Raw genomic sequence first — 14,725 nt, 5'->3', positions numbered from 1 at the left:
CAGACTGCTTCTGAGCCTTTGTTCTTGTATAGGGCTATGATGGAGGCATCTCGGAGTTCTAAGTAACTGAATTATAAATCTCTGAGTTCCACTCTGAATGGTTTTCCACACTTTATTTATAATTTGTCAAAAAGCACATTGATTCATGGAAAACGGGATTCAGTTTCTCACTAGGGAAGCAAAATCCATTTGATTCCATTATCACCTCCTTGGCTCCAGAGATCACCATGAGTCTAGAAACAGAGAGAATCAATTTTAATGTCCAAAGATTACTAATATAATGGGTTCCTCTGCTCAGTGGGAAGAAAGGAGACAAAAGGAGAGATTGGAATCCTTTTTAATGAGTGGAGCCTTACTGGGGAACACTGGAGGGAGGCTTAGTGGGGCTGGGAAGGAAACAATTTTGCAAATTTGATTGAATGATTGCTTCTGCAGGTATCTATTTGGCCTGCAAAACTCTCAGAACATTGGACAGCACATTCACCATCCACAAAACTAATCCCTGGAGGAAGGAAAAGGTTAGCAGTGGTGGGAATTAGGAACAAAAGTTGCTGTAAATTCTCAGCAGTAAAGAGATCATTTGTAAATTGACAGGTTCAAACATCCCCCTGAGTTATTGGGTCTGACATTTCACCTGATATGACAAAGTTTAAAAAAGGAAAGAAATCAAGGATATTTCAGAAAATGAGACAAGGGAAAGTCAAGGGAAAATATGAAAGGGTGAGTTGAATGTAATGACCTTAATAAACTTTAGAATTTAAAGATCTGCTCAGGGAGGCAGTGTTATTAAGGTAGAAAGAGTTCTGGATTTGAAGTCAGAAGACCTGGGTTTAATCCCAGCTCTTCTGTTTCTCACTATCTTTGTGACCTTAGGCAAGTCTCTTTGTGTTTCCTGGACTCCCCTGTAAAAGAAGGAGGTTGAACTAAAGTCTCTGAGGTAACTTGTAACTCTAAATCTATAATTCTAAAACCAATATAATGTAAGTACACAAAGGGTAAGAGCTATTGGGTTTTTGTCTTTGTATCTCCTTTTCATCTAGGGGAAGTTAGTTGGTGCAGTGGATAGAGGGCTGGGTCTGGAATAAAAAAGATCTGAGTTCAAATTCAGTCTTAAATACTTACTAGATGTGTGACCCTGAGCAAGTCACTTAATCCAATTTTGCCTCAGTTCTTCATCTATTAAATGTTGTTTTTTTTTTAATTTTATTTGTTCATTTCCATGCATTTTTCATTAAAGACAAAGATCATTTTCTTTTCCTCCCTCCCACCCCCCGTGGCCGACGCGTGATTCCACTGGTATCATATGTGTTCTTGACTTGAACCCATTGCCATGTTGTTAGTATTTGCATCAGAGTGTTCGCTCCGAGTCTTTCCTCTGTCATGTCCCCTCAGCCATTGTAGTCAGGCAGTTGCTTTTCCTCGGTGTTTCTATTCCCTCAGTTTGTCCTCTGCTTTTGGATAGTGTTTTTTTCTCCTTGATCCCTGCAGATTGTGCAGGGACATTACACCACCACTAATGGAGAAGTCCATTACGTTCGATGATACCACAGTGTGTTTGTCTCTGTGTACAATGTTCTCCTGGATCTGCTCCTCTCGCTCTGCATCACTTCCTGGAGGTTGTTCCAGTTCACATGGAAATCCTCCACTTTATTATTCCTTTGAGCACAATAGTACTCCATCACCAACATATACCACAATTTGTTCAGCCATTCCCCAATTGATGGGCATCCCCTCATTTTCCAATTTTTGGCCACCACAAAGAGCGCAGCTATGAATATTTTTGTACATGTCTTTTTGTCCATTATCTCTTTGGGGTACAAACCCAGCAGTGCTATGGCTGGATCAAAGGGTAGACATTCTTTTATCGCCCTTTGTGCATAGTTCCAAATTGCCCTCCAGAATGGCTGGATCAGTTCACAACTCCACCAGCAATGAATTAATGTCCCTACTTTGCCACATCCCCTCCAGCATTCATTACTTTCCATAACTGTCATGTTAGCCAATCTGCTAGGTGTGAGGTGATACCTCAGAGTTGTTTTGATTTGCATCTCTCTGATTATAAGAGATGTGGAGCACTTCTTCATGTGCTTATTAATAGTTTTGATTTCTTTATCTGAAAACTGTCTATCCATGTCCCTTGCCCATTTATCAATTGGGGAATGGCTTGATTTTTTGTACAATTGATTTAGCTCTTTATAAATTTGAGTAATTAAACCTTTGTCAGAGGTTTTTATGAAGATTTTTTCCCAACTTGTTGTTTTCCTTCTGATTTTAGTTACATTGCTTTTGTTTGTACAAAAGCCTTTTAATTTGATGTAGTCGAAATTATTTATTTTACATTTTGTGATTCTCTCTATGTCTTGCTTGGTTTTAAAGTCTTTCCCTTCCCAAAGGTCTGACATGTATACTATTCTGTGTTTACCCAATTTACTTATGGTTTCCTTCTTTATGTTTAAGTCTTTCACCCATTTTGAATTTATCTTGGTGTAGGGTGTGAGGTGTTGATCTATTCCTAATCTCTCCCACACTGTCTTCCAATTTTCCCAGCAGTTCTTATCAAATAGTGAATTTTTGTCCCAAGACCTGGGATCTTTGGGTTTATCGTATACTATCTGGCTGAGGTCGCTTTCCCCCAGTCTATTCCACTGATCCTCCTTTCTGTCTCTTAGCCAGTACCAAATTGTTTTGATGACTGCTGCTTTGTAATATAGTTTGAGGTCTGGGACTGCTAGGCCCCCCTCATTAGTGTTATTAGCTGATAATGATATTAGCTGATGGTTTTAGATATATACTGTTTATTATTTTTAGGAATGACCCTTCTATTCCTATGCTTTCTAGTGTTTTTAATAGGAATGGGTGTTGTATTTTATCAAAGGCTTTTTCTGCATCTATTGAGATAATCATGTGGTTCTTGTTGGTTTGCTTGTTAATGTGGTCAATTATGTGGATGGTTTTCCTAATATTGAACCAGCCCTGCATCCCTGGTATAAATCCTACTTGATCATGGTGGATGACCCTTCTGATCACTTGCTGAAGTCTTTTTGCTAGTATCCTATTTAAGATTTTTGCATCTATATTCATTAGGGAGATTGGCCTATAGTTTTCTTTCTCTGTTTTTGACCTGCCTGGTTTTGGAATCAGTACCATGTTTGTGTCATAAAAGGAGTTTGGTAGAACTCCCTCTTTGCTTATTATGTCAAATAGTTTGTATAGTATTGGGATTAACTGTTCTCTGAATGTTTGATAGAATTCACTGGTGAATCCATCAGGCCCTGGGGATTTTTTCTTAGGAAGTTCTTTGATGGCTTGGTGGATTTCATTTTCTGATATGGGATTATTTAAGAATTCTATTTCCTCTTCTGTTAGTCTAGGCAGTTTGTATTTTTGTATATATTCATCCATATCACTTAAATTGGTATATTTATTGCCATATAATTGGGCAAAGTAATTTCTAATGATTGCCTTAATTTCCTCTTCCTCAGAGGTGATGTCCCCCTTTTCATCTTTGATGCTGTTAATTTGCTTTTCTTCCTTCCTTTTTTTAATTAGATTGACCAGTACTTTGTCTATTTTGTTTGTTTTTTCAAAGTACCAGCTTCTTGTCTTATTTATTAAATCAATGGTTCTATCACTTTCAATTTTATTAATTTCTCCCTTAATTTTTAGGATTTCTAGTTTGGTTTTCTGCTAGGGGTTTTTAATTTGGTCACTTTCGAGTTTTTTTATTTGCATTTCCAATTGATTGATCTCTGCTCTCCCTTGTTTGTTAATATATGCACTCAGGGATATGAATTTACCTCTGATTACTGCTTTGGCTGCATCCCAAAAGGTTTGAAAGGATGTTTCGCCATTGTCATTTTCCTCGATGAAATTATTAATTGTTTCTATGATTTCTTCTCTAACTAAACGATTTTGGAGTATCATATTGTTTAGTTTCCAATTAGTTTTTGATTTGGTTTTCCATGTACCATTACTGATCGTTATTTTTATTGCCTTGTGGTCTGAAAAGGCTGCATTTATTATTTCTGCTTTTCTGCATTTGTGTGCCATGTTTCTGTGACCTAATGTATGGTCAATCTTTGTGAATGTGCCATGTGGTGCTGAGAAGAAGGTGTATTCCTTTTTATCCCTATTTATTTTTCTCCATATGTCTATTAATTCTAATTTTTCTAAGATTTCGTTCACTTCTTTTACCTCTTTCTTATTTATTTTTTGATTTGATTTATCTAAATTTGATAATGGTTGGTTCAAGTCTCCCACTAATATGGTATTACTGTCTATTTCTTCCTTCAATTCTCCTAGTTTCTCCATTAGAAATTTGGGTGCTATATTATTTGGTGCATATATGATGATTAGTGATATTTCCTCATTATCTAAAGTCCCTTTTAACAAAATATAATAACCTTCCCTATCCCTTTTGATCAGGTCTATTTTTGCTTTGGCTTTATCAGATATCATGATTGCCACTCCTGCCTTCTTTCTGTCACTTGAGGCCCAGAAGGTCTTACTCCATCCTTTAATTCTGACCTTGTGGGTGTCTACCCGCCTCATGTGTGTTTCTTGGAGACAACATATGGTAGGGTTTTGGATTCTAATCCATTCTTCTATTTGTTTACATTTTATGGGTGAGTTCATCCCATTCACGTTCAATGTTATGACTGTCACTTGTGGACTCCCTGGCATTTTGATATCCTTCCCTAATTCTAACCTTTCTTCTTCAGCTCTACCTTTTAGTCCAGTGATTTACTTTAAATCAGTCCCCCTTGTATTTCCCTTTCTACCCCCCTCCCTTCTAATTCCCTCCCTTATTTTCCCCTGTAGTCTTTTTAAAAATTCCCCCCCCCACCCTCTCCCTCCCTTGTACTGCTTCCCTCCCCACCAGTCTGTTTTTTACCCTTCTACTCCTCTATAGGGCGCAAATCTATTCTCTTCCCCAATGGATTGGATTGTTCTTCCCTCTTTGGGTCAGTTTCAAAGTACGTAAGAGTTGAATATTTCCTATCTCCGACCTCTTTACCCTTCCAGTGTATCGATGTTCTCCCCCCTCCCGCCATGAGCTTCTTTGTGACATATAAATTTACCCCCATTTGTTTCTTTTCCCGTTTCTTTTAGTCATAACCTCTTTTCTTTTTTAGCTTTAGTCATGTATATATATATATATATACATACACATGTATATGTATTTATGCATGCATATCTCTATATACCTATTTATGTCTTGTCCTTTCATCCTATACAGTTTGTCACTGTTCCCTCTGAGTGTAGTTCTTCTAGCTGCTTAGGTGATAGCAACAGTTTTTAAGAGTTGCCAATGACCTCTTTTCTTATAGGGATACATATCATTTTAACTTATTGAGTCTCTTAAAAAAAACCTTTGTTGTTATTGTTGTTTTTCCCCTCTTTTTTAATTACCATTTGATGATTCTCTTGAATTCTGTGGTTGGACTTCGAATTTTCTGTTCAGGTCTGGTCTTTTATTTATGAATGCTTGGAATTCCTCTGTTGTGTTAAATGACCATACTTTCCCCTGTAAGAATATAGTCAGTTTTGATGGGTATTTTATTCTTGGCTGTAGGCCTAGTTCCCTTGCTTTCCGGAATATCATATTCCATGCCTTTCGGTCCTTCAGTGTGGATGCAGACAGATCCTGTGTTATCCTCACCATGTTTCCATGGTATCTGAATGGTTTCTTTTTGGCAGCTTGTAATACCTGTTCTTTTATCTGATTGTTTTTGAATTTGGCTATAACATTTCTTGGTGTTGTCAGTTGGGGATTAAAAACAGGGGGTGATCTGTGGATTCTTTCAATCTCCACTTTCCCCTCTTGTTCTAGGATTTCGGGACAGTTTTCCTGGATAATTTCCTCTAGTATTATGTCCAGGCTTTTTCTTTTGTCGTGGTCTTCTGGTAGTCCAATTATTCTTAAATTGTCTCTTCTTGAACGATTTTCTAAATCGTCTGTTTTGTGAATGAGATGCTTCACATTTTCCTCAATTTTTTCATTCTTTTTGTTTTGTCTTATAGTGTCCTGCTGCCTTGTGAGGTCACTTGATTCTAGTTGTTTTACTCGGGTTCTTAAAGATTGGATTTCATCTTTGGCTTTTTGGTCGTCTTTTTCCTTCTGGTCTGAGTTTCTTTGAAGACTGTCTTTCATCCTCTTTATCTCGTCTTTCATCTCCTTTGCTTCATCTTTCATCTCCTTTGCCTCATTTTCCAGCTGGATGATTTTGGCTTTCAGGACACTATTTTCTTGTTTTAGTTCAAGTGCCTCTGTTTCCAGATGACTTATCTTAATTTTTAAGTTCTTTTCCCAATTGTCTTCAGCCTCTCTTAGCTGGGTTTTGAGTTCTTCCACAGCCTGTATCCAATTCGCTGGGATTTCTGGTTTATCGTTTGCTGATCTCTCCCCCTCTGTTCCATTTGGTGAGTAGTAGCTGTCTATTGTAGTTTCTTTCTTCTGTTTCTGTTGTTTGTTCAAATTCACCCCTTCTTTCCTCCCTGTATTTGTCTGCACTCTTGTTCCTCTCATTTTTTTGTTTTTTAGGGACTTCTATCTGTCTCCCCTCTTGGAGCTTTAACAGAGGATCTCTTGGTGTAATCTCTGAGGGAGGGTTGTTGGGGGTTTGAGCTTTCCTGTCCTCTGGAGGCTTTTGATTGGCTTAAAGTTCAGCAGTCAGTGAGGATGGATGGGGAGCCTGGGCTTCCCTATGTTCTGGAGACTTTTGATGGGATTGAGTTCAGCTTATTTGGGATGGGTTTATTCTGAGTTTTAAACTTCCTGGACGGCTGGAGCAGATATGGAGGATCTCTAAAGCTCTGGCCAGGCTGCCAGGTCTATGCTCCTTCTAGGCTGCCATCTTGACTTCGCCTCTAGGTTTCTGTTTTTTCAGAAGACCCAGCTCTCTAAGGGGGGAGGGGTTGTGGCTTGCCTGGACTCTGAGGGCTCCTGATGAGATTAGGTTCAGGTGGTGTGGGCTGAAAGATCCCAGAGCCAAAAAAGGGAAGGGAAAAAAAAACAAAGCAGCCACCTCCTCTTCCACAGTCTGTGTTGAGTGCCCAGAGACTGGCCCGGGTTACTTTCAAGGCAAGCTCCCTGGAGCACCCCCCTTGCCAGCCCTGAGTTCTCCGTCCTCTCAGCAGCTCTAAGGGCTCCTGATGGGATTAGGTTCAACTGGTTCTTTCAGAAGACCTTGCTCTCTAAGGGGGGAGGGGTAGTGGCTTGCCTGGACTCTGATGGCTCCTGATGGGATTAGGTTCAGGTAGTGTGGGCCGAATGATCCCGGAGCCAAAAAAAGGAAGAAAGAGAAAAGCAGCAACCTCCTCTTCCTCAGTCTGTGTTGAGTGCCCAGAAACTGGCCCGGGTTACTTTCAAGGTAGGCTCTTCGGAGCCACCCCTTTGCCAGCCCTGAGCCCTCTGTCCTTTCAGTAGCTCTGAGGGCTCCCGATGGGATTGGGCTCAGCTGGTGCCCCGAAGCTGGGTCCTCCCCCGAGACCCAGAGGGAAGAACCCAGCCAGGAGGCCACAGGCTTCCCCCTTCTCTCTATGCTTCCCTGCTGTCTGTGTTGGGCGCTCCGGAGACTGGCTCGGGTTGCTTTCAAGGTGAGTCCTCAGAGCCCTGAGGTTCCCGCTGCTGCCTTGGGCTCAGCACTCTGGGTTGGGGGGGATGGGTCCTGGGACCTTCTTTCTGTCTACCCCTTAGATCTGAGTGATCTACGGTTCTGGCTTTTGGGGTGCGGTACCTTTTGATCCAGGTCCAGGAGGAGGTTTCCCCAGGTCTATCCTGTTGTTCAGCTTGAATTTCGGTGGCCTAGGAGCACTTTGTTTGTGATTGGTAGGGAAGGGTTTCGGAGGTCTGAACTTTCGCTGCTTCTACACCGCCATCTTGACCGGAAGTCCTCCTCATCTATTAAATGTTGACAGTCTAGAGGAGGAAATGACAAACCACTCCAGTATCTTTGTCAAGAAAACTCCATGGAGAACTAATGTGGAGTGAAATGAGCAGAACCAAGAGAACATTGTTCACAGACAAGTACAACATTGTGGAATTATCCAGTGTAATGGACTTTGCTCATAGCAACAGTGCAATGATCCAGGACAATCCAGAGGGATTTATGAGAAAGAACACTATCCATATTGAAAGATAGAACTGTGGAAGTAGAAACACAGAAGAAAAACATATGACTTATCATTTGTTTATATGGGTATATGATTTGGGGTTGGGGTTTTAAAAGATTATTGCAAAAATGAATAATTCAGAAATAGGTATCAAGGGATAATAACACTTGTATGACCCACTGGAATTGCTTGTCATTTCCAGGAACAGAGAGGGAAGAGGGGAGGAAAAGAAAATTAATCATGTTAACATGGAAAAAAACTGAAAAATTAAAAAATAAAGCAAAAAATTATAAAGTTGCTTGCAAACAACAAAAAATAAACTCTAAAGAACCAACAAATAAACTAATTATAACAACAACAGAAAAGAAAAACCCATGAACAAAGTCCATGGGGGGGTAAAATAAATTTGAACACAACTGAATAACAAATCTTCCTAGTGAAAGGACTGGCACATAGTTGTCTTTTAATAAATGTTCCTGGGGTTGATTTGAAATTTGTATTTTCTCATCTAAGACTGCCAGTGTTCTGCCTGTGCTGTATGTAATCTAAATGTTATCATAATATAGAAATATCAACTTCTAATGCAGTTAAGACTGTGGTGGACAGAATGGTAGACTTTGAGTCAGGAAAATATGAGTTCTAATCCCTTTCTCACAAAGTCACTAACTGTTTTACCCAAAATAAATCATTTAACCTTCCTCACCCTCAGTTTCGTCATATGTAAAATGGGGATAATGACACCAATCTCATAAGATTGTTATGAGGATCAAAAATGATAATATGCATAAATACTCTGAAAACCTTAAAAGTACTATGTAAAATTTAGCTCTCATATTTGGATAAATGTACCCATTTATTTTTAAAATGTAGAAAAGGCAAATCACCCCAATATCTTTGCCAAGAGAATCCCAAATTGGGACATGAAGTGTTGGATATTACTAAAAATGAATGAACAATAATGACAATAAAGTTCATTTCACTGATGTTTCATATTAACTAAAGAGTAGTTGTCATGAGCTTCCCCCTCCTCATTCATTAGCATCACATATTATGAGATGAAGCTTCATTTGTAGGTCAAATAAAATCAACTCCTTCTGTCTCCTGGCTACAAAGACAGTTTGCAGTGGAGAATGACCCTGCTTTGCGAGTGAGATGAGATTATACTAAAATGGCAATGGCTAATGCAGCTTGTGGCTGGGTCTGGAGAGAAATCAAAAAGACATCTTTTAATGTTTTGAATACTGTCTCTACCTGCTTACCTGTTTGACCATGAACAAATTACTTAAACTCCACATGACTCAGTTTGCTAATCTGGAAAAGAAGCGGGGATAGTAGACTAGATGAGACTTCCTTCCAGATCAAAATTGATGTTGAACATCGTATTCTTTTTATCTTTTTCCACCTAGCATAGCATCTGATATGTAGTATCCATTCAGCAATTGATTGTTGAATTGATTTGTATTACACCAAATCCAGTAATCCATTGAAATAATTCAACAGTCTTCTTTTTAGAAAATGTTAATTTGAGTTCTGCAAAATATATTTTTAATATTCTGACAACTGTATTTCTGTGCTAAATGATTCCTATTATAATGATTACATCACTTTTATGTGTTTAAATACATCAATCTGTTTTATTTCATGTATTTAAAAGGAACAAGATTTGGGGGAGGATCGAAGAAATGCTAATTGGGGCTGGGAGGACCAGTCCAAATTACCTATCTCTTTTAAGTTGGAGAGCCCAGAGATCTCAAAGGGAGGTGATGAACAGGGACAAACACGAAAAGAAAGTTTCAGATCAAAGCAGTGGAGCTCTGACCCTCCCTCCCTCTGCAGCTTGGCTCTGGGTAGGTTGGGGTGGGGGGTAGCTCCTTATAAATTCTGTTCTCCACTACCAGTTCCCTTTCAGCACCAAGGACAGACCTCACCTTCTGGCTTCCCACCAGGGCTGGGCCCAGCCAATCCAAACAAGCTGAGGCAAGGAAGCTGGAAAAGCTTCTATTTTCATCAGATTCGCTTCTCTTAGATCATCTTCTGGGTCTATTGGATAAAGTCTGAAGTGTCACAGTTCTATGAAGACTGAAGTTTCCCATTCTGATTCTTCTCCCTTACCATCCAGGAGTGGCAGTGAAGGACAGAAGGGCAGCATGGAGAAGGAGTCTGGCAGCCCCTGTTCCCATCCCCAGGCTGAAAAATGGGAGGGAAAAGAAGGCAAAACAGAGATGACTGTATTGTTCTCCCTTGGGAAGACCAGTTTATCAAGGATTGCCCAAGTCTTTGAGGTATTGCTTATTTTCACCTAGAGGGACTACAAAAATCCTCACTGAAATTTGTCCAAGGGGGGGGGCCTTATATGGGTTGTAGAAAAGCACTAATTAGCAGAGACCTTGAAGAGTATTAAACTCTTGGAATCTTATTTTACCCTCCTCTTGAATTCCTTCTAATTTCCATTATTCTTCATCAGCAAATCAGAATTATTATCCTTTAACTTCCTTTGCCTATCCTTTCTCAAATATATAGTCTCTTTCCCCTCTCACCTCTGCTATCAATCACAAGATTTTTCATTCACTACCTTGACATTTTTGCTCCTTCATTTCTTTCTTTAGACATCTTGGTCTAATGTTACCACAAAAACCAAGATATTTTTCAAGTGTTCAAGAGGCAGGGAATAATGCTTGTCTGGAATGGTCTGGTCATTTTGGGGAATGAATTTCTTTCAGATGAGATTTCCAGTAGGGATATGCTTTCTATCCCATAATTATGGCCCTTCCTATTGGAATTCAGGAACAGAGGAAGCTCCTTTACTGGATCCCATGATTATTCTTGAATGTTTTGGGAGAAGAGAAGTAGAAAATAAAGAAAATGCACCTCTCCCTCCAATTGGGAAATAGAGTTCTCTTCCAGAGAAACTGTCTGAAACTAGCTACCTTAGAATTTTTCCTTCTTCATTTATATTCAGGTGGAGCACTTTCACCATGAAAGAGATTCAGCAGAGTTCTGGTCCATGGGAATGGACCATGGAGTTTTGGTGTCACTACTTACTAAAGTGCTTGGAGGTGAAAGAGGTCAATGGAGAAGTGCTGATGGCATCCTATAGGATGCACGGTGACTCTCCATTCACTTTTTCATAAAGTTAGCTCGAGGAAGGAAGAGAATAGTAACCCTTTTTCAGATAGAAGGGAAGAGGATTTAAACTGTTTCTGATAATTCTATTTTATTTTAAAATGCAAATGTAAGAATCTTGGTGAGAGGCTGGGTAGGAGTGGGAACTGCAGGAAAACCTGAGTTCTTTCAAACTTTACATGAATGGATAGTTAAAAAAGCCTTCCTACTATAATGTAAAAGCCTATTTATTAAATGAATTATTATTTTCAACTATGAGAATTTCTCAACAGTTTTTCACTTCTTTTCAGTCTTTTGAAGCTAAAATTCACCATCTAGAAACCAGGCCTGCTCCCAAAGCCAAAAACACTTTGCATCCTCTAGAGGTTTTTATGAAATTTGAAATCCATAACTCAGGCATCAATCTACTCATCAATTCCTTGAGGAAAGTGGTTGAGGATGTGAAAATTCATTGGGAAGAAAAAGGTATGTAGGGCTTCTGTACTTTTCTCCATCAGCACAAGTAGGCAATGCCAGATTCAGAGTTAAAAGAACATTTTTTGACATCTCTGTTGTCATTAGGTTCCTATCACAGATACAATCTTTTCTTTCTTAATTCTGAAAACAGTTATTAAGTTTCTACTTTGCACAATTTAGATTGGGCAACCAAGGTTTACCTTTCAGGGCATAAACATATGGAGATCACTGATGATTCTTACTTTCAGCAGAGTAGGGGCAGCAGAGTTTCAGCAGAGTAGGGGCAGCAGAGTTTCAGCAGAGTAGGGGCAACTGACAATACCTAGTTAGCAAGAATTATTAGGAAAAATAAAAAGCAGACATATTGCTTCCTTCACCACAAAACTACATACCAGATGGGTTCTTCCTCAGTCTGCCCTATCCTGTTTCAGTATTTTCACTCAAAAGGTCTATCTCCGGGAGTATCTATTTCCCTCTGCTTCTTAACAGATGATATTTCATGTCCTCCTTCAAATTAATTTATCTTAAAACATTTAATTGAAGGCATTTCAATGACTTTCCCCTGAAGCAAAAAATCGATTAGTTATGGGTTTTAAAATACGATGCTGGGTTTTAATGGATAGGGGAAAAGGAGGAGATACAAAGTTTAATTATAATTTCCATTCATTGAACTTACAATCTAGGAGAGAGGATAAGATATAAACACAGATATAAAACATTAAATGATGAAATGCATTTAGACAGTTTCAAAACAAAGTACTTTTCAAGGTTGAAAGTGTGTGTGTGTGTGTGTGTGTGAGAGAGAGAGAGAGAGAGAGAGAGAGAGAGAGAGAGAGAGAGAGAGAGAGAAAGATGATATTTGAAACAGCATTAGACCTAGCTAAAGTCCAAAATATTCTGAGAGAATGTCCTGTTCAAGGTATTACCTCCCTCTCTCAGGAAGATGCAAATCGCTATTTGGAAGTACCAGTTGGGAATTTCCCAAAGAAAAAAATTTTACCTGTAGAAAACATATAAAGAACAGACAAGGTTAAAAAGGAGTAAATGGGAATGAAATAAGAGCCTACAGGCTCCAGTTTATGTAGATTATTTTCCTGAACACAAGAAGCTTGTTATCTCAAAGGATAGGTATATATTCAGTTTAGGAGCATGAAAAAGAAGCAATATGATCATCTAAGCTTTGCATTATCCATAAGCTCCAGGTATCTGAAAATTTAGAACATTATTTTCTGGGACTTCTATTTGTGTATTTAGAATGCCTTTCTTTCTTTCTTTCTGATAAAAACATTTTTGCCTTTTTTCCACTCCCTCACAGTCCCCTGGTTCCCAAAGAAGATTCAAGATATTGACAAATGCCATCATGTGATAACAAAGTTTGAACCCAACTTCAACCAAGATCACCCAGTAAGTCAAACACTCCCTCTTAAATCCGTATTATCATTATGATTGTGGTTATCTTTTTCTTCTTTTTTTTTCATTGAGACTCAGAGTAAAATGGGCTGGGTACAATTCACTACCTTATGATTCTCCTTTTGTATTTAACAACCTAGAGACTTTATATACATTATCACACATAATCCTCACAAAAAAAACTCTTTGAGACAGACATTTCAGGTGTTAGCTCTATATTATGAATGAGGAACCTGGAAGAGTAAGACTAACGATCAAAGATACTGTCAGAGTGGCTGAGTACCAGGGCTTTCTGATTCCAAGTCCCAAACTTTATCCTGTACATACAAAGTTTTATGTGTTATTTCACAGCCCCAATAAGAAAGGAAGTGCATGGCTTAGAAGCTGCTTGAAGGAGTAGATAGAGTGTAGAGGCTAGAAGAAACTCAAGATCAGATCTCACCTCAGATACTTAATATCTAGATAGAAGACTCATATTGAAAATATATAGTGAACTTGGTCAAATTTATAAGAATAAATAAACAATAATATAATATAAATTATAAATGAGGCAAAGATATGAACTAACAATTTTCAGATGAAGAAATCAAAGTCATAAATAGATAGTTGAAAAAAAGTTTTAAATTATTCCTGATTAGAGAAATGCAAACCAAAACAACTCGTGTTTTCCAGACTAGCTAAAATGGCAAAAGGGTGAAGTGACAAACATTGGAGGGGGTGTGGAAAAACAGGGGCACTAAGAGCTGTGAACTGATCCAACTTTTTTTAGAGAGCAATTTGGAATTGCACCCAGAGAGTTATAAAACTGTATATACCCTTAGACCTAGCAATGGTATTGCTGTTTCCCAAGTTCAGGGAAAAAAAGGGAAAAGGAAAAGAAACCGTATGTTTATAGCAGCAAAATATTTATAGCAGCTCTATTTGTGGTGGCAAGAAATTGGAAATTGAGGGGATGCCCATCCATTGGTGAACGGCTAAACAAGTTGTAGAATATAATTGTGATGGAATACTACTGCATCATAAGAAATGATGAATCGACTGAATTTTTAAAAACATGAAAAGAACTATATGAGATCATGAACAATTCAGTGAGTAGAACCAAGAGAGCATTATATGAAGTTACAGAATTAATGCTGAAAGAATATAATGTGAATGGTACATCCAGAAAGTGAAAAGAGAGGTAAAACAGGAATGACTTCATTTAAATGAACACTTTGGCCTCCCCAAATATATCCTTTGTGATGTGGGGAGGGTGGAGAGAAACTAGGATGCTTTATGGCAGGATTTATTATGCAAACATAAAGAAAAGTAAATTAAACATATAGAATATTTGTGATTTCATTGGTGTATTATCTTCTTTTCCTCCATGTTTGAAAATGTTTTGTTTTGTAAGCATTTGAAGTAATTTTTAAAAAAGAAAAAAAAAAGATACTCAATAGCCGTGTAACCCTGGGAAGACAAGTTATGATTTTCAGTCTCAGTTTTCCCATTTGTAAAATGGGGAGGAAAAAAAGACAATGTACTTTGGAGAGTTGTTATAATGCTTAAATGACATAGTAAGTGAAAAGCAAAACTTAAAACACCATATAAATGTTATTATTACTTTCTTCATATTAAAGAT

General features: G+C 38.3%; 1 protein-coding gene across 1 annotated transcript in view; it reads left to right on the top strand.

The window, feature by feature from the left end:
- Positions 1 to 9,776: 9,776 nt before the first annotated feature.
- The window catches only part of TH (tyrosine hydroxylase), a 66,892-nt gene continuing 61,943 nt past the window's right edge, over positions 9,777 to 14,725 (top strand). Inside the window, exons 1-3 of the mRNA XM_056798776.1 lie at positions 9,777 to 10,397; positions 11,529 to 11,703; positions 13,010 to 13,098. Coding sequence (XP_056654754.1) covers positions 10,188 to 10,397; positions 11,529 to 11,703; positions 13,010 to 13,098 — 474 coding nt within the window. The 5' untranslated portion in view covers positions 9,777 to 10,187. The remainder of the gene's footprint in view (positions 10,398 to 11,528; positions 11,704 to 13,009; positions 13,099 to 14,725) is intronic.

Source organism: Monodelphis domestica, chromosome 5, assembly GCF_027887165.1.
Source record: "Monodelphis domestica isolate mMonDom1 chromosome 5, mMonDom1.pri, whole genome shotgun sequence".
NCBI lineage: Eukaryota > Metazoa > Chordata > Mammalia > Didelphimorphia > Didelphidae > Monodelphis > Monodelphis domestica.
This window is presented reverse-complemented; position numbering and strand designations above follow the sequence as displayed.